This window comes from Lontra canadensis, unplaced genomic scaffold, assembly GCF_010015895.1.
Source record: "Lontra canadensis isolate GAN:19392208 unplaced genomic scaffold, GSC_riverotter_1.0 scaffold63, whole genome shotgun sequence".
Taxonomy (NCBI): Eukaryota; Metazoa; Chordata; class Mammalia; order Carnivora; family Mustelidae; genus Lontra; species Lontra canadensis.
Genome location: NW_022631057.1, coordinates 7,810,941 through 7,836,079, shown reverse-complemented (window position 1 = coordinate 7,836,079; position 25,139 = coordinate 7,810,941). Strand labels below are relative to the sequence as shown.

The following is a 25,139-nucleotide window of genomic DNA, read 5'->3' as shown; positions in this document are numbered from 1 at the left end:
TTGGGAACAGAAAAATGGGTGAGTACAAAGGCTCTGAGTTGCAGGGGTAGTAGGAGGCCCTCGTGGTTGGAATGAAGGATGGTGGAAATGAGGTCAGAGACAGAAGGCCAAGGGCTAGATCACTTAGTCCCTTGAAGGCCATGTTTACGATCTTGCTTTTTATTCTGAGAGAGATGAGAGCTGCTTGGAAGGCTTAAACCTGGTCTGACTTTAGTTCTAAAAGGATCCCCTTAGCGGCTGTGTTGAGAGCAAGCTGTGGGGGACATGGGGCTGGCCAAGGGAGGGCAGTCAGGAGGCTGCTGTGATTACCACCAGAGCTGATGGTGGCGACGGGGGTAGCTGTGGATGTAGCAAGAATTAGACACATCTAATCTGTTCGCGAGAGTGAGCTGACAGAATTTGCACATGGCCTTGATTTAGAGTAAGAGAGAAAAAACAAACTGAAGGTGACTACAAAGATTTTTGTCCAAGGAACTGAGCTTCTGTTTACTGAGATATGGAAGCTGCTGGAAAAGCAGGCGGGTGTGGGGTAGAAACCAAGATTTCTGTTGTAGACGTGGTAATCTAGGGTGCTCATGAGGCACCTGGATGGGGACACCAAGTAGGCTGGGATTTATGAGTCTGGATGGAGCTCGGAGTTTAGGGCAGGTGGGCGTATCTAAATTTGAAGATGGTATTTAAAGTTGTGGGGGAGGGACGACAACTGCTGAGAAGGGAGGAGGTTATCTAGAGAGAAAGGGTCTGAAGGCTGAGCCCTGGAATGCTCCCATGTTTAGTGATTGGAGAGACGGGGAGGAACCAGCGAACAGATTGAGGAAGGCTTGGCCCCTGAGGCAGGGGAACCAGAAGACAGTGGTGTCCTGAGACACCACCAGGAGAACAAAACAGTTGAAAAAGATGGGAGCTGAGTGTTGACTTGATTTTGGCAATGAGGAGATCAGCAGGGACCTTGACAGGAACAGTTTCATTGGAATTATGGGGAAGAATCCCTGCTTATAGTGGACCAGAAAGGGAGAACAAAGAATGCGAGGGGCAATTCCTTTCAGGTGTTTTACTACAGAGAGAAATAGGGTAGAGGCTGGGAGGAGAATGTGGAGCCAAGGAGGGTTTCCTTGAAAGTGGGAGAAATGACAGCCTAGCTTCAGGCTCTGCAAACTATAGGAGCAAAGACTGTGAATAAATGAAAGGGCGTAAGACCCAGTGTCCCAGGGGAGAAGCTGGATTTAAGAAAGCCCCAGTACATCCCTGTTAGCAAGAGGGGACAGAAAGCAAATGGGCATGAAGCCATGAGAGCCAGGGCTCAGAGCAGGAGAGGAACAGAAAGGCTCAGAGGCAACAGGATTTGGTGACTTGGGGCCACAGGAAGGAAGGAGTCCAGAGAGACTCAGCACCGCCCGAAAAGAAAGACCTGGGGGGACGCACTCACCATGATTCTGTTCTGGGGCTGTGGGCTTGGGTGCCGGGTGCCCAAGTGGAAATGGGTAGCAAGTCGTTGGAAATGCGGGCGAGGAACGGAGGGTCACTCTGTATCCAGGGGAGTAGCAGCTCCATTGACACGAGCTGGACCCTGATGCGCAGAGGTGATAGTCGAAACCTCGGGTGGGACGAGCCGGCTGTGAGGAGTTGAGATCCCGCAGAGTTGGAGCCAGCAGAGCCACTCGGTTTGCGATGAGGAAGTTGTCTGTTGAGCAGGGTAGACTGTGGGCTTGAGCCAACGATAAGCAGGGAGCAGTGACCAGAAAGTGAGAAAAAATGTCCATGCGTACAGGAAACAGTCTGGAACTTGCAAGGAGTTCAGTAGAGGTAGTAGCTGGAAAGTGGTGGGTGCTGAGTTTAGGGCAAGGGAGACTACAGGCGGAACCCATGCACGGGAGAAATTCACAGCATGAGAAGAGACTGCTGAGGAAGGGATTATTTTCAGAGGTGACAGCCAAGGACATGAGTCAGACCACTGGAAGAGGAAGAGCGTAAGCAGAGGTCATGAGAATTGTGAAGGATGCAAGGGAGCCGGGGCATGGTCCATGGCGTTCATCCTGGGCAGCCACGGGAGTGTCCGAGGCAGTAGGCAGAATCTTCCATTGGGAGGGAGGACAGGACAATGGGCATGAGGGTGGGAACTGACTCTTGAGGACTAGCCAATGTGATGAGTCCACCTGCAGGAAGAATGATGGGGCTGGGGTGGGCCTAGTGAGCTCAGATGCACCCTGGAGTCAGGCCCTGCTCGGTGGCCCGGGAGATTGGGGAAAGGGACCGGACCTCAGGTGTGGTCTGGAGGGCTGGCATGTTGGGTGGAGCGTCTCAGTGCAAGCAAGGGGGTTGTCGAAATGACAAGACAAGGGTCAAGGCTGAGCGGAGAGGCGTATGGCCCCAGGAGCTGGACCAACAGAAGTGGGGAGAGGGGATGCAGGGTGGAGTGAGAAAGAGCACGGGGGCAGGCCGGAGGCTTCAGCCAGAGAGATCCATGTTTGAGATCTTCAAAGTCGAGAGCTCTCCAGGCTGGCCTCTCTGTAGATTTGAAGCTGGGGATGGCGTGGGGGTGGGGGAGTCACTGCAGGGTGGAAGAGGGGAGCAGGGGACAGGGAAGAGAGGCTGAAATCAAGAGACAACTGTCCTCTGGGCAGGGTGCCTACCGAGCTGTATCACGGGAGGGGCGTAGAGAAGAGCCTTCTGAGCCCCCTAACCATGGCCATGCTGGGCTTCTGTTCAGGGGCTGCTGTGGACTAGCCCCAAAGCCAGAGGCCTCCCCCATGTGCAGGGCTTCCTCCTGAACTTTTGCTGCCCGTCGATGAGCCCTTTAGACTCTGCCAATCCAGGGGTGAATTCTATGCTGGGTGGAGAGGTAGAGGAGAGGACTGGCCCTAGAGACACCTCGGAGGTGGGCAGCTGAGGAAAAGTCTGGAGCCTGTGAGGAAGGAGCTCTCAGCCTGAGATTCCTTGAGGCCCAGCCCTGGCAGGCAGCACCTTCTGGGGACTTGGCTGCCTCGCAGACTGTCTGGGGGAGGGCTTGGCCTGGGAATCCTGTTCACCCCCATATACTGAAAGACAATGACAGAACTCTGTCTGCTCAGATCCCAAGAGGGTGGGGCAGACGAAGGGCAGGTTGGGTCCTGGGCAAAACTGGTGTGCACGTGTACACGCGTGGGTGTGTGGATGTTGTATATTTCCATCTATGTTCAGTTTCCACTGGGGAACAACACCCCAAAGGCCCCAGGGTTTGAAACCCAAGTTAGAAGAGAGAACTCTAAAGAGCTAAAATAAACAGCCCCAAATAAAGGTAATTACTTCTGGAGGTTTGGGGTTTATGTAGAGGAAGCCTGGATAAGTCAAGAGAATTCTTTGGTGGCAGAGGACCCAGAGGGTGTCGGTCATTATTTGATTTTTAGGAGCAGAGTTACCAAGAATGAATGTTTTCTTGGAGTCATGTTAAGGCTTTACATTTAAATATTGATTTCTATTCCTGACCTACAAACCGGGGAGCGGACCAGGGCAACACTGTCTGTTAGAACTTTTGGCAATGATAGAAATCTTCTGCCCCATGTGGTACAGTTGCCGCTAGGCACGTGTGTCTGTTGGTCACCTGAAATGTGACTGGTGCAAATGAGGGAATAAATTTCTCACTTGATTTAATCATCACTGTAACTCAGAGAGCTGCATGGGCCTGGAAGCTCCCATAAGGGCCGCGCAGGTCTGGAACACTGGTGGTCATCCGTAGCTGCGTATTAAAACCCCTGGGACGCACTGAAACGTCTGAAGCCAGGCCCACCCCCTAGAAGCTGACTTCCTTGGCCTGGGTGGGGAACCCAGGGAAGGAATCTATTCAGTTCTCCATGGGATCCAATATGGCGGCAGGTGTGAGAACCAGTGGCCCAGGGGAAAGGGAATGTTTCCTGGCGGGGAAACCGGTGTACTGGGAACCAGTTCACCCACAAATAATGGGAAGACTCAATGATGACTCCCCTTGCCCCATGACTCCAGGGCAAGGGTTTCTCGTGAAAGGTGGCCTAAGAGAGATGCTGAACACATAGGAAAAACTCAAGAACCTGGCTGCTGGAGTGGAAGCCTTGGTCATGCTCATGGGCCAGGGACAGAGAGATGTCTGCTGTGGGAAGCGCAGACCCCCCACAGAGGGCCTTTGCCCCCAGAGGGTGGGACTTCCATAAGGGCCTCGGAGGCACAAGGGAGCTGGGGAGATACAGGGGTGGGAGTCCACTCGGAGTGAAGGGCCGACACTGCAATGTGTCCCCTCAGGGATGTCCCCAGCATGTCATAACCCAGACACACAGGAAGAACCTGGGCCCCTTGTCAGCTGTAGGCACATCCCGGAGACGGGCAGGGACCCGTCCCCCTCTGGTCTTCCCTCTTGTTCTTGCTCCCTTGTCCCCAGCCTGTTGCCTCACTGTCCCCACAGCTTCGTCCTCACACCCACCCACCCACCCACCCCACCCCTGATTGGCAACCACTCGGGGTCTTTGTCCCCTGCCGCTCTTTTTCTCTCTTTAACTCTTCTGTGTGTCCTTTCTGATGCCTCTCCTCACCTGCCCCCTCCCCCTGTGTCCCTCCTCCTCTCTCTTTCCTCCCCTGCCCTTCCCCTGGTGTCTTCTCTCCACAGACTTTCCTGGCCTCCAGCGGAGGACTGTATTGCCTGGGTGGAGGCTGCGGGAACGTTGTAATTCCGGGCTGCATGAGCCTGCCCAGCACGCCCGCCAGCTCTCCGCCCCGCAGCTTGCATGCTCGGGCCTGGCTGTGGCTTTGCATGGGGTGGATCCGGCCCCAAGGGCTTCCTTCCCTAAGAGCAGGCGCCCTGGAGGGTCAGGGAGGGGGGGGTGCGTGGGCTCTGCAGCAGAAGGCGCATGGCTGCAGTGGCTTTCCTCAGAGCCCTGGGAAACAGGGTAAGGGGTCTCTGGCGCCCTCCATCCAGACGGCAGCATCCAGAGGACTGTGACTGCTAGCTGGCGCAGGACCTTAGTGACAGCTCGATGGCACAAGGTCTCTGGGGACACAGGAAGCCTGGCAGGGCTCTCCCCTTCCAGAGTTGTCCGGGTGTCTGAGGCTAGCCTGGCTTAGGACAGCCTTGTGCTCGGTGGGGTGGTGGAGTGGCCGTGGTGAATGGATGGGGACAGAGCAGTCGTGCTTTAGGAAACCCGCACTGAAAGTGTCCTCCGCTCAGTGGCAGTTTGAGGAGAAGGTGCGAAGAGGCAGGAGGCCCCAGGAGGACAGGCAGTGGGCCTGGCTGCAGCCTCCCAGGGCCCGGGGCTGAGTCCCCGCTGCCTCTTCCGAGAATGGGCTTAGCGCCCTGCAGGGGCCACCTCCCTCCTTTTGGCTCCCCAAGCCCAGAGCCCTAAGCCTGAGGAGGATCGGGTGCTAGGGTCCGGCAGGGGACACGAGCTGGGGCTGGAACTCCTGTCTGCCACGGATGTCTCCCCAGCACACACACATTGCCCCTCCCGCCCCGCCTGCTCCTTCCTCCGCTGAGGTGCCACCTCCAGACTGACCTCTGGGGCGCTGGCCCGCAGGACCCGGACGAGAGCGCCCGTATCTCCAGCGCCTTCTTTCGCCTGTTCCGGGTCATGAGGCTGATCAAGCTGCTGAGCCGGGCAGAGGGAGTTCGCACTCTGCTGTGGACCTTCATCAAGTCCTTCCAGGTGTGCCTGCCCAGCCCACCTGAGCGGGGCCCAGGCCAGGTGGACATGGGGAACTTGGAGAGGCTGTGATGGGCATCTGTGTGGCCCTGGGGTAGAGCCCCGGTGTGACCATGGGGTGCGCAGTAGAGCTCGGGGAGGGGCAGGGCTGCAGAGCAGGTGCGTGGAGCCCTGCGCCCTGACACCCCTCCTCACCTCCAGGCCCTGCCCTACGTGGCCCTCCTCATCGTCATGCTCTTCTTCATCTACGCGGTCATCGGCATGCAGGTGAGGGCAGGAGGGCCCAGCTCAAAGCGGGGATCTGGGCCACGTGGTGGGGGGCATCTGTGGACCCTTGAGAGAGGCCTAATCAGCACAGAGGCTGGACCCTCCACCCTCCCTCTATCTTCTGTCCTGGCCACCATGGGGTCAGATGCGGGACCGAGGAAGGACGCTGGGCACCTTAACCCCGGTGGCTGCAGGACTGGTTGGCTGGGAGTCATCCAGGAGGAGCCTTGGCACGCGGTGGACAGCAGGGGCCACCTGAGGAGGGAATCCGGTGTCTCAGTCTACCCCTCCACAAGCCCTGTCCCCCCATTCCCCACATGGAGTCCCTAAGTTGGCTTGTGCTGGGAAAACGTGGTCCTCTCTCCCGCTTCCCTTTGGCTCCGTGGGAAGAACTTCTCCCAATCTTGAAAATAATCTGATCAATTTGGCTTCAGGTCTGCTGTGGCTTGTGGTGAAGGGGATTTGGAGAAGATAGGGGTGAAGGAGGGGAGTAGTGAGGTGGGAGAGGCCAGCAGGGCCTGGGCTGAGGGGAGGCTGTGATCTAGGTCACAGGTGGGGGCCTTTTGTGATTTGCAGATGTTTGGTAAGATCGCCATGGTGGACGGGACCCAGATAAACCGTAACAACAACTTCCAGACCTTCCCGCAAGCTGTGCTGCTGCTCTTCAGGTGTGAGGCTCCCGCTGCCCCGTACCCCTACGTCCCCATCCGCACCCCTGCCCTTGGCCTTTGCTTTGCTATACTCTGCCCCTAGGCAGGACCTTGTCTTCCTGGCCCTGGGTCCTGTGCTTTGATGAGATGAGGCTCTCCTATCCTGGTCTTGAAATGTTTAATCCTTTTAGAAGTCAGCTCTGCTCCCCATTGCATGACGCATGCCATTTTTAAAATCCATTTTGAACAAATGGCCCCATATACTCATTTTGCACTGGGCCTCCAAAATGACGTAGATGGTCCTGGTGGGACCTTATCCCAGTGCAGCAGGAGACAGAGGCCAAATGTCCCTACACGGGAGTGGTGGGGCCTCAGTGGCCTGTGACCTTGCCCCACGTCGGTCAGCACAGTCAGCACGGCGCTCTCCCTTACGGTCCCCCACCAGTGACTTGAATCATGGATTGACTTTGCCCCTGCAGCCAAGAGACCCCTTTTCTTTAGTTCAGCTCCTGCTCATAGTACCCCATAAGGAGCAGTGGAGCCCTGGCACAGAAGGGAAACTGAGGCCCGCCTCGCACTGAGCTACTTGGTGAACCTAGGGGTCTAAACTGCCTCTTTTGGTGATGCGGGGGTGAGGGAGGGCCCCAGTCTACCCACCTGTCCACACCCTGCACCCCCAGGCTGCTGGCCTCCTGAGGGGCCACCCACGAGCAGACAGGCCAGTGGGACCCCGTCTCTTCCAGGTGTGCAACAGGCGAGGCATGGCAGGAGATCCTGTTGGCCTGCAGCTACGGCAAGTTGTGCGACCCTGAGTCAGATTATGCCCCGGGTGAGGAGTACACATGTGGCACCAACTTCGCCTACTACTACTTCATCAGCTTCTATATGCTCTGTGCCTTCCTGGTGAGATGCCCGGAGATGAGCCTGCCCTCCCCTTCCCTGGCAGCTCCTGTCCATTGGGGATGGGCTTCGGGGACATAAGACACAGGAGACTCTGGTTAGATGGCCCCTTGTTCCACTCAACCTGGGGGGGACTTGATTTTCTGAGTGCTTTATCATGTCCAGAGGGGTTGTTAAAAGTTTTACCCTTTTTGGTTAGCAATTAGTGATCAAAAGAAGAAGTTAAAGGGGTTCTGTCTTGCATAGGTAGGGGCCCCCAATAAAGCCACTTGGCCTCCCTATTCCTGTGAAGAGAAAGTTGCCCCATGGCTGAGGCTCTGGAAACAGGGTCCCAGAGGAGGCCTTAATGGGGTTAGAAACAGTGCAGATTGTTCTGGAATCCCGGGTCTGCTGTCTGTTCATGTGGAAGGTGAAGAGCCAGCGCCGTCTGTGGGCTGTCGTTCCCTCACTCTTTCTTCTTTCCTATATTCAGTTAAAAACTGTTATATGAGCATCCTGGGCTCAGTGCAGAGGGTAGCAATATGCTAAGACCCAGTCTGGCCCTGAAGGAGCTCCCTGGGTACCGGGGAACCCATGTAGGAGCAAGTCTTGCCGTTCAAAGGGACGGTCACTATACACAGACAAGGAAGGAGCAGTAATAGGGCATGGTCCAGTGAGGACACTGATGGGGTCATCTCTCTGGGCTGGGGGCAAGTGGCTGAGATTGGAAGAGCTTGAGCTGGGCTTTTAAGGATGAGCACAAAGACCCCCATCAGAGGACACTACCCGTGTGGGAGCACAAGGGTGTGACACGGGTTGCTCGTGTAGGGGAGGTAGGTCATTCAGAAGGTCTGCAAGAAAGGACCCCCTTACCCACTGGACAACCCCCAGCCTCCACCCCTTTCCCCATTATCACCTGCCTTTCCAGGTGGGAACCCTCTGTTCTCGCCTTACAGATCATCAACCTCTTTGTTGCTGTCATCATGGACAACTTTGACTACCTCACGCGGGACTGGTCCATTCTGGGCCCTCATCACCTGGATGAGTTCAAGGCCATTTGGGCAGAGTATGACCCAGAGGCTAAGTGAGTCCCATCTTTAGGCTCTGGGTGGGGCCATCCATCAGCTGTCCCCCCTTCCATCCTAGACCCCGTCCTGGTGTCCCTACAGGGAGTCACTCTCCAGTTTTATAAGAATGAGTGGCCTCCCTCTCCCTTCATTATCTGATGTTCCAGATCAGAAAATTGGAGTTTCTTAGGGTTGGAAGGGATCCCACAGCCTCCCAGGGCAGAAAACCCCTTGACTTTATCGGGAAATGGTCATCCAGCTTTTGCGTGGACACATCCAGGAGCAAGGAACTCAGTGCCTCAGCAGGCCCTGGCTAGGCAGTTGTAGTCCAGGGACCAATAGCATCCTAACTTCATTAAAATGCAGAGCTCTGGCTCCCTGCCCCCCTACCAGGCCGACTTACTGAATCAGAACCCTCATTAATTATTAGCCTCACCCTCAGGGCATTTGTGTGCTTGTTAGCCCTTGAGAAGTACTACTGCTTTACATTCTTTCTAGAAAGATAATAAGCTCATATTTGACCAATGTTGCCCAGGCATCAGGCCCTGTGCTAACCACTGCAAACATCATCTCATTTAATCCTTACCACAACAACCTGTGACACAGCTCTCCGCCTCTCTACAAGTCTCGGGAAGTAGGCTTCCACCTCCAGTGATCCACATCCTCTACATCTATTAATATAACCCAAGAGCCCCCAGTCAGCTCAAACAGAACCCAAGGAAAGCTCTGCCATGGTGCAATTGAAGTCCAGGTTCCAGACCTGGAGATCCCACATCAGAGGATGTTCTGTTCTCAAAAGGACATCTGCCCCCCACCCACAAAGGACAGCCCATTCCTGGTGGTGGGCAATAGTGAACCCAAACATTGTTTCTTCTTTAAAGAGGGAGCACAGCTTCTACTTCCTTGGACAATAGGAAGCATTGCCCTGTGGCCTGGCTCTCTTGCCCTTGGTCCCTGAGCAGGGAGGGAGCTTCTGGGTGGGGCTGCAGGGAGACAAGTCCATGTGTCCTCCTGCAGGGGCAGAATCAAACACCTGGATGTGGTGACCCTGTTGAGACGGATCCAGCCCCCTCTGGGCTTTGGGAAGTTCTGTCCCCACCGGGTGGCCTGTAAGGTAAAGAGCGCTGCTAGGGAGGGGTGGCCTCCAGGAAAGAAAGAGGCTCAGGCACCTTGGGACAGGGAAGCTGGTGAGGGCGGGCCTGATTGGATGAGACATTTCACAGCAATCATCTCCTGCATCCCCAAGTTCCTCCCTGAGGACCTCAGGTCTCAGCAGTGTTCCCCCAACTCATCTTTCCATTCCCTTATGAAGGGTGTCCTGAATCACCCACACCCCCAGCCTTCATGTTCCCCCCTCCCCCGGTCCACAGACCAGGCTGGAATGACCCGCCACGCCTGGCCTGGTGCCAGCTTGGCAGTCAGCCACTGCCCTCCCCTCACAGCGGCTGGTGGGCATGAACATGCCCTTGAACAGCGATGGCACGGTCACCTTCAACGCCACCCTCTTTGCCCTGGTCCGCACGGCACTCAAGATCAAGACGGAAGGTGAGGGCTTTCTGTCGTGCGGCCCCCCTCCCTTCTCTCAGAGGATGAGTTTTCTGGTGCACATTCTGCCAGATTCTCAGAGCTAAAAGTTGGAGGGAAGAGCCGTGCGGAAAAGCAGAAGGAGGACCCCGACCATGACCACAACATTCTCATGCCTTTCAGGGCTTAGATAGAGCTCGAAAATTCTCTACAGGCCAAGGTCCCTAAGGATCTATTCCCACGCAGCCATGTCTGAACGGGGCCAGAGAAGTGGCAGTGTTAGCACAGAGGGGAGGGTCACCTGAGGTTTGGCTCTGGGCAGGAGCAGAGGAGCTCCTCAGGTCGCAGTGGGTGGGCAGTCCACACTCAGCTCCACTAACCCCACGGGATCCCCCCGCACCCCACCAGGAAGGCAGACATGGAGGAAGCTGGGAAAGGAATCAGGGTGGGGGAGCTTGGTATTATTCCTGAGCCCTCTCTCAGGGCTCGGCTCTATCAGAGCCATCCCCCAAGGGCATCAGAACCTAAGCCAGCATCTAGGACAGCCCCAGGAAACATTTTCTCAGAGGGCAAGGAGAGGAGGGCCAAGAGTCAAGAATTGGAGAAAGGAAGTTAGGGCAGCAAGAAGGCTGCAGGGGTCTTTGGAAAGACCACAGGGCATGGGGATTTGGGGGCTTTTGAGGGGAAAGGGAAAAGAGTAGGAGATGTCAGACAGCTTTCAAAGGCAGCCACTTTGAGCAGTGGAAGCCAAGGCTTGTGGGGAGTGAATACATGACCCAAAGTTTGGGCTGCCCCAGGGGGATGGTGATGCCCTCCTGCCATGCCCAGTGCTCAGCCCAGTAGCTGCCCAAACCAATCAACCAACCAATGAACAAACAAACAAGACCTCAGCCAACATTTGTTGAGTGAGGTGTTCGGAGAATCCTAGGCGATTTGTCAAGTGCAGTTGACTTGGGCTGGGTGACTTTAGGACTGCCTCCGCCTGTCCCTTGCCCCAGGTAACTTTGAGCAGGCCAATGAGGAGCTGAGGGCCATCATCAAGAAGATCTGGAAGAGAACCAGCATGAAGCTCCTGGACCAGGTCATTCCTCCAATAGGAGGTACGTGCTGCTTTGGGAGACCAGAGTCCAGAAGCAGCTGAGGAGAGGGGACAAGGGACTTCTCCAGGAAGCCCTGTGAGAATCTGAAAATGGCCCAGACACTTTGTAAATACCTTGGATAGACCCCGTGGTGGCCATCAGGACTGGTGCTAGACTTAGGATGGGAATTGCCCGCTGTCCAAGTCAGCAAGGAGAGGCATGTCCTGAATGTCCCGGTCCTGGCTACCCCCGGCTCCCACTCTGAACCTGGTTCAGATTCTTACCCACCTTCAGGACATCCCTTTTTGGCTCCCCTGCAGATGATGAGGTGACTGTGGGGAAGTTCTACGCCACGTTTCTGATCCAGGAGCACTTCCGGAAGTTCATGAAGCGCCAGGAAGAGTATTATGGGTATCGGCCCAAGAAGGACACCATACAGATCCAGGTAAGGCCTGGATGGACCTGAAGTCCCAGGGACTCCAGTGAGCCAGGTCTCCAGGCTCCAGCTCCCTCTTCATGTCCTTGAAGGCCAGTGATGGAGGCCCAGAGGGAAGGATGATGGGACCAAAAGAAATGGGATTTTTTTCAAAAGAGAGATTTGAGTGCTTTAAAATGATCCACTGGTAGGCAAAGAAATTTAAAACTTTGTTTCATCTCATCTGTTTTTTATTTCTATTTTTTTGGTGTTAACCAGACACACAATTTACAAATTCAAAAATATGCATACATTTGGGCTGTGTGCTTGAAAACATTTCAATTGCAATTTTTACTTTAAAACAATTTCAAAATCTTAGAAGTTGCATGTACAACGGTACAACTTTTTTCCTGAACCATTTGAGAGTAATTCCCAACATAATGTTCCAACAACCCAGAACATTTTCACATGCAGCGAGGGCATTCTCCGTAATTCTCCTACATAATCGCAATGTAACCACTAGAATCAGGAAATTAACACTGAGACTTTATGATCATCAAATCCTCGGGCCTCATGCCAATTTCACCATTTGTCCCAGTGATGTCCTTTATAGTAAAAGGATCCACTCCAGAATTATACACAGCATTTAGTTTCTATATCTCTTTAGACTCTTCTACCCAGAACAGTTCCCCGGTCTTTCCTTGACTGACCTTGACACTTTGGAAGATTGCCAGGATATCCTTCAGTTTGAGTTCACGTGTTGTTTCTTCACGATAGGGTTAAGATACACTGATCCTGGACAGGAATGTCACAGAAATGATGCTGTGTTCTCGTTGCAAGCTATCAGATGATACCAATCTTGGTTCATCCCATTGCTTTGATCAACTCAAAAAATGATATGAATGATATGTTCATTCAAAAGAGATCATTTGTCTAGGAGATTGTACTGAGTAAAAAGATTTTTCCACCTGGAGGCCTGGGAGGGTATGAAATCACCCATGAGGTTGAGAGAAGACTCCTTGGGAGCCATTAGGATTTGGGCCATCCCAGCGGTCAGAGCAGGGCCTCCTGGAGCCCTGGGATGTTGAACGTCCAGGAGAAGGTGGGGCTGGAGTTGGGGGTAGAAATGAGCGAGGCCATGGGAAGCAGTCTGGTCTCTCTCACTAGACTGGAGGGGTCACTGAGCTTCTGTCCCCAGGCCGGACTGCGGACCATTGAGGAAGAGGCCGCCCCAGAGATCCGCCGTACCATCTCAGGAGACCTGACGGCAGAAGAGGAGCTGGAGAGAGCCATGGTGGAGGCTGCGATGGAGGAAGGGATATTCAGGGTAAGTGAAGACTGTGGCCACCCCGTGTGTTCTAGGCACGGGGAGCAGCAACATCCCATAGCGACGAGGGCCAGGAGCCCCACCATACGGGAGGGGAATTTGGAAGCTGAAGACATCCACAGCCCACATCTCTTGGGACTCAGAATACTACTGGACCCAACCTCCTGGAGTTGTCAAATATGACACATACTTTTTTCGTTTCCTCTACCAAACCTCACTCCTGTCCTCACCTCCCCAAGAGCCCTAGGTGACATTCATCTCTTGGAATCCCTTCATTATCAAATGGTGTGCCTGCTTGTTTCCAGTTACACTGGTCCTCAATCCTTAGCCCTCTAGAATTTTTTATGACACTATAGAATTAAAAGGTCCTTAATGACCACCTAGTTAAAACTTTTTGGGTTATTCCTGAGGAAATTGTGACCCAGAGATGATATGGGATAGCCAATATCACTTCAGCAAGTTAGTTTTAGACATGGGACTAGAACCAGTTCTCCAGACTCCCAATCCAGTGCTCTTTCCATGACAATGTATTTCTCCATCTGGATGTCTGTGTCTCCTACGTAGTTCCTTAATTGTGTCCTGTCTACCCCCATTTAATTGAAAACTCTCTGAAGAGGGAGATCGTAAGCCCTTCTCTGCCCTCACAGCCCAGTCCATTCTCCTCTGGCCTTACAGGATTTGTCTTCCAGTGCCATCACTTGTTCCCAGGACGTCATTCCAGGATGGCAGTCCCCATGCACTCTCAGCTCCCATCCCCCCATCACGGCTCTCAGCCCTTACGCTCTTCTCCTTGACCCTAGAGGACTGGAGGCCTCTTTGGACAGGTGGACAACTTCCTGGAAAGGACCAACTCCCTGCCCCCTGTCATGGCCAACCAGAGACCCCTCCAGTTTGCTGAGATAGAGATGGAAGAGCTGGAATCACCTGTCTTCTTGGAGGATTTCCCTCAAGATCCACGCACCAACCCTCTGGCTCATGCCAATACCAACAATGCCAATGCCAACATTGCCTATGGCAACAGCAACCATAGCAACAGGCAGGTGTTTTCAAAGTAGTGGCAGCAACTGCCAGCTTTGGATGTAGGGGTCCTTGGGTAGGGCTGGGAAGACATACTTAGTGGGTTCCAGGTCCTTTAGGAGGAGGACATCCTGAAATGTATAGATTGTCTTTTGCTTGCTTCTGTGTCCTTTGGGGTCTCTCCTCCACCTTAAAGCAAGAGGCGAGCCTGGGCTGCAGAGACTCCTTTGGCCAGCAGAGGGCAGCATTGGCACAAATGCCCTATGGTTCCTTCATTCCGTCCTCCCGTCTGAGGTCTAAGGAGCTGCGACCTCTTGAACATAGCAGGTTAGGAAGAGAGAGAGTTACTACAAAAAGCTGCAGAAAATTAAAGTTAAACTGTTGGATTTAGGTTCTGGGAGATGTCATTGCTAAATGGGTCTTCTCTCTCCCACCCTGAGCTGCAGACTAAATATAATAGACATTTACGTAAGTGTCACAAAAAACAGCAGGATGAGGGGGAGAGCTTCTCGGAAATCGTCACCTGTGGGCTGAGGTCCAAGCAGAGCTTCTGTTCTAGGTAGGAGGACCTGGCAAGGCTGTCACACACCGTCAGAAATGGGCAGGAGAGGGCAGATGCCCGGTGAGCAGCTACTCCCGCCGGGGCTAGGGCTGCCTACATCCCCTTCCATTCAGAGTCCCACAGGCCCGGAACTGCGCCTGGGTCACCATGGTGCTGGATGTTCCGGGGCTACAGAAGCATGAGACCTGGGCCTTGACCTGAAAGAACTGTAGTCTCCTTGGGACATGTGTCCTGTGTGCCCTGAGAATGCAGGCGTCCTGATCACCAGGGGCTGGAAAGGCCTAGAACAGAGCTAAGCAATGTTTCTCAGCCTCCATGTGCCAGCCTCCACTCCACCACTGTCTCTCAGCCTTCCAAAATGGCGGTGTCCGGGGCCTCACCACAGACTCTGGGGATGGGACACGGCCACTACTGGTTGATCCAATGTGCCACCGAGGTTGAGAACCAGTGTCCTAGAATGTGTGAGGCTGAGGCTGGGCCTCAAAAGATGAACAGAGTGTAAGGGTAGAAGAATGGCATCCCTTGGGCAAAGGAGAGGAGTTGGGGACGCATTTGGCTTCTTTCTCTTAGCTGGCCAGGACTGGCCGGCCAGAGAGCGGTGTGAGCCCCAGCCCTGGAGTCAGGACAACACCAGTGGTGGGTCCAGACCCTGAGGGGCCACGGAGGGGTGGGATGGTGGGAGGACCAGCCGCCTGCTCTCACTCAGCAGCCTTGCTTCCATTTCAGCCTCCACTATGAAAGGGAGTTCCCTGAAGAGACAGAGACGCCTGCTGCCAGAGGAGGAGCCTTTGGTCAACCCCGAAGGGTCCTGGGTCAGTCTTTTCTGGGTGCCCTATAAGCTGAGCAAACTGCCAGAGAGGGTTGGGGAGCCTGGCTCTCTCCTTACACTAGGGGAATCTGGCTGGGAGCCTGTCGCTATGGGAGCCAGCTGGGCCTGGGGTGGACGAGCTGTCAGCTCCTCATCTGGGTGGGGGAGAAGGGTGCCAACTCGATAACTGAGTGAGGTGGGAAGGGGGCAGGCCAGGAAACTCACACCCTCCTTTACTCCCCTCTCTGAAGGACAGCCCCTGGCCGCATTGACCCCTTGGCCCTGGGGTCCTTCAGGAGATAGTCTGGTGATCTCCCAGCAGGTCCTAGACCACTGTGTGTGACATCAGGAGCCTTGAGGATGCCCAAGTTTGATGGAGATGAGGGCACTCGCCCTGCTCCCCAGAGCACGCACACACACACACACACACACACACACACAACACATACACACACTTTTACATGCAAACACACACGGAAACACCGAAGAAGATCTTGACCAGATCTGGTCAAACTCTGGCCCTGATCCCTCCCCCTTCTCAAACCCACAAGGACAGAGACCAGGGCAAGTAGAGGGGCAAGGAGACAACACAGGGTCCTACCCAGCCTGGACTTGGTTGAATCTTAGCTTGTGCACCCCCTCCCCCCAACAGGACGCCCTCCACAGCCCCAGGGCTCTCAGGGAGCTCTCAGGGTCTGGCCGCCTGGCTGAGCAGAGCTCCCCTGACTCCGGGGCCCTGGCAGGAGTCAGCAGCCCCTCTTGCCCTTGGTCTGTCTTGCCCCACAGGACCCCACAGCAAATCCTATGTGGAAAAGCTAAAAGAACAGCTGACCCAGAGAGAAATGCCCAGATCCCAAGCATCTCCTGCCCCTTGCCAGGTAATGGGGCAGAGGCCTGGGAAGAAACTCTATACAGAGGAGGGGGGCCACCATTATTTGCCCATTAATAACAGAAAGGGTTGGCCTCCTGGGTCCTTCCCTCTCTGTGGGTCTTGGCTGAGGCTCCCTCGGAAGAGCTGCAGTTTCGCGGGATCCTAGGGGCCCCAGCATCCCCGTTGGGTTCTCTGCTGTTTGCATTTGGAACAGCGTGCCAGCGCCGAGCCTCCCCTGCCTGAGGAGAGGAGGAGGCACAGCCCAGGGTCTCCGCCTGAGCAAGCGTCCCACAGCAGTAGGACCAAGCACAGTAGTTCCCAGTGCCAGACTCCAGCGACAGCCCAGCTGATTCAAGAGGTGAGGTGGCAGCGGGCCCAGAGCAGTGGGCGGCATTCAGGGGTGGCCCTAGGCTGGCCAATAGAGGCAGACCCCTGACGCAGCGCCCCTGGAGAACCCACCCGGCCTTCTGTCCTCCCTGCAGGCTCTGGTTCGAGGCGGCCTGGACACCTTGGCGGTTGACGCTCTTTGTCATGGCGACTGGTCAGGCCCTGGCAGACGCCTGCCAGATGGCACCAGAGGACATGGAGGTGGCAGCCACAGAACTGCTGAAAAGACAAGAGTCCCCAGAGGGCCTGACCAGGGCCCGGGGACGCTGGAGCCTCAGGTCCTCGCTGGGCAGCCTTGACCAGCATCAGGGCTCCCAGGAGACCCTGATCCCCCGCAGGCTGTGAAGACCCTCACAGCAGGGGCTTAGAGCTAGCATCCCCCCATGGTGAGGGCGGGGTGGCTGGGGCAGAGAAGGGTTAGCCCCCTGCAGAGACCCCTCTCTCTCTCCGAGTCTCAGTGGATGGGCTGAGTAGGGGTAGTCAGGAACCACTGAAAAAAGATCAGGAAGAAGTTGACTGACAGGCCGTTCTTCTCACCAGCAAGAGGCACGGTTGGATGGAGCTTCCAACGTCATTCAAATAGACCCATCAGTGCCAGTGTCTGGCTGGCAGAAGCCCACTCCCCCCCCAGCAGGACATTAAAGTCTCAGGCCTATGACACTGGCACCTGGTGCCTGCTTGTCTCCTTTTTTGGAAACGTTTCCTACTGTTCTCCTCACTCTTCTCTCTTCCCCATTCCATTTCCCAGGAGCCCTGCTAAGGGCTTGGGGGCCTGGGCCTGGGAGGACAGAGTCCCCAGAGGCCCTGGCTAGGGCCTGGGGACGCTGGAGCCTCAGGTCCTCACTGGGCAGCCTCTGGCTGCAGAACTGTGGTCCCAGGCCATCTCAGTGCTCCTCTCCTCCCACCTCAACACCAGTGGCTTCCCCCACACCTCCCCTCAACAGCCTGGTGTCCTCCTCCACAGAGAAACAGGCCACCACAGGGTCCCTCCCCCAGCTCCTCTCATCAAGCTGATGGACTCGTCTGCCTTTGTCTCTTGCTCCCCTCCCTCCCTCCTGACCCTGTGGAAGCCTGGAATGTCCTCCAGCCAACTCCTGGGATTCTTCTCCAGCCAGTCTCTCATCTCCCCCTCGCCCCCTCCTCCCTCTGTCTGTAGGCCACATTCGAGATGTTTCCATCTTAACAACATGTCCTTGCTGCTGTTCTGGTTACCTACATGAGGTCGGTCGGGCTGTCTGTCTGTCTGTCTGTCTAGTGCATTCCTGAAGACTGGAGTTCTTACCTGGGTTGTCTCCTCCTCCACATTTTCATTCCTAGTTCCCATTTCTCATCCCCCATGCAGCCTGACTGCCGCCCATCAGTCACCAGTATCTCCCATAACCTTGTTGCCAATCTAGGGGGCCCAAGTCCTTACCTTCCTTGATTTCTAGGCAGTGTTAGGAACAACTTACCTCTCTCTCTTTCCTGACATGCCTATATCCCTGGATCTCCCAAATTTCCTCCTACCCTTCAAGTGCTCCAACCCCACGCTTCCGTGCGAGCTCTCGCCGGGCCCACCTACCTCTCTGGTGGGGGATGGATCCCTCAGGGCTCTGTGTTTTGGATCCTTCTTCCCACTTGGGAAGTGTTCCTGGATGCTCTCAGCGACTCGCATTTCAGCTGCGTCTGTTGATAATTCCCAATTCCGTACAGCTAGAGCGAACCCCCACATCCTTCTTCCCGACAACTCACGTATGTCCTACCTATCGTGTCCAAACTCAGCCTTGCTGTCCTTTCCCCAGAGGCTGTGGCTACTCCGGTGTTGCTGATCTCAAGGAAATCCACCCTGTTCAATCCAGAAGCCTGCGTGTTGTCTGGGCTCCCAGCTTGCCCCCACAGACTCAGCCTCCTAAGTCTGTCTTTGTGTCCACAGTGACTTCCCTAATATGTTCAATCAATGATTCATGCCTCCTCTTTTTTCTTTAAGATCTTTATTTATTTATTTTTTTTGAGATAGAAAGAGGGTGCATGGGGGTGTGGGGGGTCTGCAGAGGGAAAGGGATAGAGGGAGAGGGAGAAGCAGGCTCCCCGCTGAGCAGGGAGCCCAACGTGGGGCTTGATCCCAAGACCCTGAGATCATGAGCTGAGCTGAAGGCAGACTTTTAACCAACTGAACCACCCAGGCAGCCCCATTTCTTGCTTCTTCTATTGCAAGAGCCTCTGGCCTTCTGTCTTGGCCTCCTCTCTTCTCTTCCCCCCGTCTGTCTCTGATCTTTCTAAAAGAAGAACCTGTTATCTTATTCCTTTGCTTAAAAGCCTTAAAGGCACCCCCAAATCCTCAGAATATCGTGCAAACCCTTGCCTCTGCTTACAGGCCTCCCCTGGGCCTCTGCCCTGCCTCCTGCTCTACTGCAGACCCGCCAGGGGGCGCTGCCCTCACCTCTGAGTTCCACCACGCCTTCATCTCTGGAAAACCATAGGAAGCCTCAGCCCCACGGACCCCTCCCTAGTCGTCTTTCAATTCTCAGCTTTGCTATTGCTTCCTGCAGGAAGCTTTCCCCAAACGACCTTCCGAAGCCTGGCCCAGAAACATGGCACCTGCCCCCCCCACCCCCAGCACAGCAGGGGGTCATAACTGCTGATTTACTGTTACCAGAGCCAAAGCAGGTCCACTTTGTTTGAAGTTATGCCCCCAAAGCTGAGCACTTTTCAACCCAGACCAGTGGCTCCATAACTGTGAATAAATGCAGGACAAGGGCAAGAAGCACGGACCCTTCCCTCCACCCACTGCCTGCCCTGTGTCCCCCACCCGGGCTCCGTAGCCTCCGCCATCTTAGCTGTCTGTCCAGGCCCAGGGGAGGCAGGGAGGAGGCGCTCTGCCTCCAGGGGCAACAAGGGAGCGGCACTTCACCTCAGCCCTACACACACACACACACACACACACACACACACACGTACACACACGCACAGCTGCCAGGCTGCTCCCATAAAGCCCTAAAGGAACAGTATGGAAGGAGGAGGGCTGAGGCGGGAGCAAGGGGAACAGGCTGGTGTCGGGGGGAGACAGGCCCCTCTACTCAGCAGGACTGTCAGAGACAGTGCGCCCGTAGGGGCTGGTGGGGCCACCTTCTGTCACAAGGGGGAGGGGGGGAGCAGGCCAGAGGCAGTGTCTGCTGGACCCTGTCTTCTGATTGCCTGCAGACGTGGAGCCCAGCTGCTGGGTGCGGGGTCTGCCAAAAGGGGCGGGGGTGCAGCTGGTGGGAGGGGACAGGCACAAAGCCTCATGCAGAGCCCTCCCATCTGGAAGGTGTGAAGCTCAGAGGGACCGTCTCTGGAAAGCCAGTGGGGGGGTGCCCCCCCTCCAATGTATCTTCAGAGTAGGGAGGAGCTCCAGGGCCCTGCTCTCCGTGTGGTGGTGTGGAGGCCAGGCTCTCCATGGGGCTGAGTGATGCTTAAAGGAAACAGACAGGTACTCTCGGCGCCGTGTTTCAGAGCCTCGACTAGGAAGCCAGACGCATTGGGACCTGAATCCCCTTCACCTACCTTCATGCAGGGTGTCAGGCAGTTCACACAGCCCTCTTAAGCTTCTGCCCCTCCGTCTGTAAAATGGGACTAATTCCTACTTCCAGGGTGCTGGATGGTACGACAGTGACCAGGTAAAGACCTGCTTGGTAAGAAGCTGTTGCTTTCTGTTTGATGCTGGCTAGTGAGAGAGCCAGACCCTTAAGCGGGGGGACACTGAGCTCAGAGGCATGCAGGACCTCTTAGGGAAGGCTGGGCCCGTGACTGTCAGCCCAGGGGTCTCTGGATCCTGCCACATCCCCCATAGGCCCTGCCGGCTCCCAGGATAGCCCGGGGCTGGAGAGGCCAGCTTCTGCCTCTGGAGAAGCCACTATGGAAGGCATTGCCAACCCACAGCTGACCTTGACCCCCATTTTCCTGGCATCTGATCCCAATAACGTGTCACTCCTGCCGTGGGGCTGACAGCTTGTGGAGCCAGGTGACTCTCTCTTGTATTGTGTGACGCCTTTTATTACGGCATTTATCACCTTGCAGTGAAAGTCAGAGTATTACGGCATTTATTACCTTGCAGTGACACTCAGAGTTTATAGTTTGTTTTTTCTACTAAGAGTTCCTCAAGGACAGTGAGTTTCTTTATCAAGTCTGTATCCCCAGCAAGGAGCAAAGGAAGGAAGGGAGGAAGGAAGGGGGGGGCAGATGAACAGGGGAGGGAGGGTGGGTAAGGGAACAACAGCACAGTCACTGGCTAAATGACATGTATTAGATTGGATTGTTTGAAATTGTTGATATTCGGTCCCTTTTGTCTATGAAACAGCAATTTTATCATCCCTGACCTACTGTAACGAGGATGGTTGCCTCCCTGTCCAGGGGGACCCAAGTAACAGCACTGCCTTTTGGGGGGAGCAGAGACCCCACCTTTGGCTTTGGGGCAGTTGAGACAAATCGGTCTGGATAAGGGCTCACTGAGGTGGGTGTCCCCATGTGGGACTGTTCTCGGGCAGCGAGCAGACCGAGGTTGATGGAGCAGGGAGCTTTGGGGGCTTTCAGCACTTATCATTGCTGAGATGTCCCCCCTGAGAGGGGAGGTGAGGGTTCACCATAACAACCACAAGGAGGGGTCTGTAGGTGGGTGTCCAGCAGCCCTTGTGCCAGCCACTATCAGAGGTCGACTATCTCTCCAGGTACCCCCACGTCTGGCCTTCTGGTCTTGGGAGTTTGACCTCCACCCCCAGGCCTGGGCCTCCCATCTCCTCCTCATTCTCCTTGGCCAGCCCTAGGGCCACTGGTCAGCCTAGGGTGGGGAAGGGTGGGGGACAGGGGAGACAGATTACGGCCTCTCCCTCTGAGTTCATTCTAATTTGGGTTATGACTTCAAACTCTTCTTTGGATCCTCCAACTTAGTTTGGAAGTTCAAGAGGAAGAAAAAGTTCTTTTCATGCTCTTTGCATCCACCCCAGTTCTGGCTAATTCTTCTCCCAGCAAAGTGTCTTCTCTGTCAGCTGGACAAGTGTCAGGAAGCACATGGGTGGGGGAGAGGACATAGAGTAATTTTTCAAGAGATTATGTCACCTCAGGCCAGTGCAGGCTGTCATGGTCAAAGGGCCTTTGAAATTCTCCTAAAATCATCCCATGAGATTCAGTGTGTACACACACACACACACACACACACACACACACACACACAGCCCGGGGTGCCAGCATTCATCACGGTCCCATGAAATTCACGACATGGTACCCCATCTCCTCCTATATTTAAAGTGTTAAATGCTTGTTTGCTGGCAATTTGCTCTGCAGGGTCTGGCTGAAGAAAATATCTATTAAAATCCGAGGCAATGCTACATCCGCGGGGACTGGAAATCACTAGCTCCTAGGCAGGGTGGGGCTTATTTGGCAACTTAAGCAGAGGGAAGGGGCTTATGAGGGTGGCATCTGAAGCAAGGGGACAGTGGCTTCTCTGGGGTCCTGGCTAGGACTGCCCCAGAGGTCCCCTCCTCGCCACTAGGTTTGGGACAGGGGGTTCTGCCCCATCCTTCCTCCTTCCTTGGCACCATCTCTTTTCTCCACTCTCTCTTTGGCTTTCCCTGCTTGGCCCCCTGCTTGCTCTTTTTGCAGCTGCTTCCCCCACCTCTGTGCTTTCTAATTCCCCGCCACTGTGCCTTCTGGGGGAAAGGGGGCCCTCCATGAGCCCACAGGCCTCCTAGGGCAGGGCAGAGGGCTCAAATGCCGTTCAGGCACCCAGGACTGTAGTTCATTGGCCCCGGGACCCAGGACAAGTTACCAGCTGCTCTGCTCCCCAGTTGAAATTAGAGCAAGTAACTTTTTGTAAAAGTTTATTGAGTTATAACTAATATATAATAAACTACACATAGTCTATGCACCCAATTTGATTATTTCTAAAAGATGTATACACAGCCATGGAACCAACATCACCACCAAGATACTAGATCTCTCCACCACCCCCAGATTTCTTGGTGTTCATTAGTAATCCCCCCTTTGCCACTCACTGCTCTGTTCACTGCCCCTGCCTCCCTCCTCTCTGCACCCCACTGTCCCCCATGCCCAGGTCTGCCTTCTTTCACTCAGCGTTTTTTGGGGGTTCATCCATGCTGTACCTTTTTTCCTTTAAGATTTTATTAATGTATTTGCCAGAGAGAGAGAGTGTACAAGCAGGGGGAGCAGCAGACGGAGAGGGAGAAGCAGACCCCACTGAGCAGGGAGCCCAATGCGGGACTCGGTCCCAGCAGCCTGGGATCATGACCTGTGCTGAAGGTGACTGAGCCACCCAGGCATCTCCAATATTTGTCCTTCTTATTGCTGATAGTGTTCTATTATCCGATCTACATCAGTTGATCCGTTCATTTGCTGATGGACATTGGCATTGTTTCCAGTCTGGGGCTATGACACAGAAAGCTTCTAGGAACATCTGTGTGCTGGTCGCCGCGCAGACCTGTGAAGCAGGTGGCGTCTCAGGGTGCTCCACCTGCTTTCTTAGCTCAGCAGCAGCCAAGGCCTTCATCCATCCTTATTCTTCACCTTAACCCAACACAGGATGAAACGGGACATCAGCTTGCTTGGGTGGGTTCGGCCCCTGCTGCATCTCTCTCGTGGTGTGACTCAGGCAACTCTTGGTGTCCTTTGTTAATACGGGGATGACAGCTGTTCCTTCCTCCTAGAGTCGTTGTGAGCACTACATGAAGCATTTAAACAACCCCTGGCACCATGTTCAGAAATCGTAGCTCTCATCACCCAGCTTGGGCCCTGACTGCATCTATCCACTCCACGATCCGCTTCCTCCAGGCGTTCTGAGCTGGAGCTCACACAGGGGTGTCCTGATACCCAACTTGAGAACAGTTTCCCAGGCAAGCGATGGGCAGCAGCACTGGAAGTCCCTTGGATTTTTTTCTAATTACTTCTCAGAGTGGCTCCTGACCCCCGAGGGACAGCTGGGCACAGCTGCCAGAAGACCCCGCCCGAGCCCCCAGGTGGTTTAATACAGAACCACGCTCTTTTGGGACGCAGTGATCTGGAAACGTGGCAAAAGCTTAGTCAAATCATAGGGAGTCAAGATGAGTGGAGGCAGAAAGGCTGCCTGCCCTTTTCTACTTCCCCATAGGTTGTCCAGATCAGAATCCAAAAGGGGCTGCTGGGGTTCCTGGACAGGCAGGTAGAATCCTAGAAGGTACTAGAGCTCTTTGAGATCTTCACAGACCAGGGCTCTGAATTCTGGCTCTGCCCCTTTCCTGACTTTATCAACTACAGTAAGGCCAGCAAAGCTATGCCAGGGTAATACGAAGTAATTTCAGGGGTTTAACACAACAGAAGTTTATTTCTCACTTAAACTCCATATACAACACTCAGTGGTGTGAGGGCGCAGGGAGCTCCTTATGCTTCCGCTTAGAGGGGACACTTGTCAGTTTGGCCCCCCTCGTCACTGGTCGAAGTCAGTCACGTGGTCCCCAGCTTACACCAGAGGACATGCAGTCCTGCCTTGTGACAGAAGGCAGAGGGCCGGAAATATTTGGTGCACGGCACTAATGATGACCACGCTAGCCAAGTGACCTCTGAGCCCATTTCCTCTTCTGCAAAATGGGGACAATAACCGTATTTACCTTGGAGATTGTTGGGAGCATTAAATGAGAAAGCTTATGCAACCTCCTTGGCACAGCATAGCACGTGGGGCTATGAAATGAAGCTGAGATGCCCTCCAGATAACCCCCAGCGATGCTGAGACCAGGACTGTTTGTGTACAGAAGGCATCCACATGCTAGGCTCCTTCCTGCGTTCTGCAAACACTTACCCTGCCCCCTCTTCCAGCCCCCATCTCCAGGGGCCAGGGGAGGCTGAGTAACTCTCCCACTTCCCTAGACCACCACTTCCTTGGGCCAGCCAAACCTCATCACCCTGTCCACACCAGCCTCATCCCCACTCATCTTGGAGGTTCCCTGTCTTTTTTTATGTCCATGTGGAGGACAGAGACCCACTGAAGAAGGGGCCGAGAATCCACGGGCAACGAGAAGGAAATTACTATCTGTTTTGTGCTGAGCATAGTATTGGGTGCTCAATCCAGGTTGCCTTATCTCAACCTCATCACAGTCCTGCCATGAAGTGAGGGCAATTACCCTCATTTTGAGGCAAGGGAATGGATGTTTGCAGTAGCTCCATAACTTGCCAAAGTTTACATACCTTGTGAGTGGCGGAGCCGGCATCTGAACCCGGACCTCCCAACTCTGAGCACCACCCCTGGGCTTCCAAGTTGTCTATTATTTTGTACAGTCTTAGCTTTTATCCAGACTGTAAACTCCCATGCAGCCCAGTCCTGGGTGTTTAGCCTCTGGGTCCTTCCCCGCTGTTGTGGGTGCTGCCTGCTCTGGGACCATGCGAACCATGCTTTTAGTCCCTTGGTCCCCACTCACTGGCTTATTGCACAACTGCGGACCAGTCTCTACCTGTCCAGGCCTCGGTTTCTTCACTTGAAAACAAAGCTGTGAAACTAGATGATCTTAGGGTTCTTTTCAACTCGAGGGTTCTGGGACATTGAGAATTTGCCCCCACCTGCTGGCTCCTCCTGCCTTTGGCCTTCATGGGCAGCATGGCAGAGTTGAAAGTGGATGAAGAGTGACGTCTGAGGTTATATGGGGTATTAATT

At 54.6% G+C, this 25,139-nt stretch overlaps 1 protein-coding gene across 1 annotated transcript in view; it reads left to right on the top strand.

Moving 5' to 3' along the window:
• The window catches only part of CACNA1S (calcium voltage-gated channel subunit alpha1 S), a 67,664-nt gene extending 50,563 nt beyond the window's left edge, over positions 1 to 17,101 (top strand). The window contains 17 exon segments of the mRNA XM_032878228.1: positions 4,610 to 4,666; positions 5,514 to 5,642; positions 5,841 to 5,906; positions 6,483 to 6,574; positions 7,300 to 7,459; positions 8,392 to 8,519; positions 9,520 to 9,616; positions 9,945 to 10,047; positions 11,025 to 11,126; positions 11,426 to 11,550; positions 12,719 to 12,847; positions 13,648 to 13,898; positions 15,153 to 15,238; positions 16,021 to 16,112; positions 16,320 to 16,463; positions 16,588 to 16,628; positions 16,630 to 17,101. Coding sequence (XP_032734119.1) covers positions 4,610 to 4,666; positions 5,514 to 5,642; positions 5,841 to 5,906; positions 6,483 to 6,574; positions 7,300 to 7,459; positions 8,392 to 8,519; positions 9,520 to 9,616; positions 9,945 to 10,047; positions 11,025 to 11,126; positions 11,426 to 11,550; positions 12,719 to 12,847; positions 13,648 to 13,898; positions 15,153 to 15,238; positions 16,021 to 16,112; positions 16,320 to 16,463; positions 16,588 to 16,628; positions 16,630 to 16,837 — 2,010 coding nt within the window. The 3' untranslated portion in view covers positions 16,838 to 17,101.
• Positions 17,102 to 25,139: the final 8,038 nt, after the last annotated feature.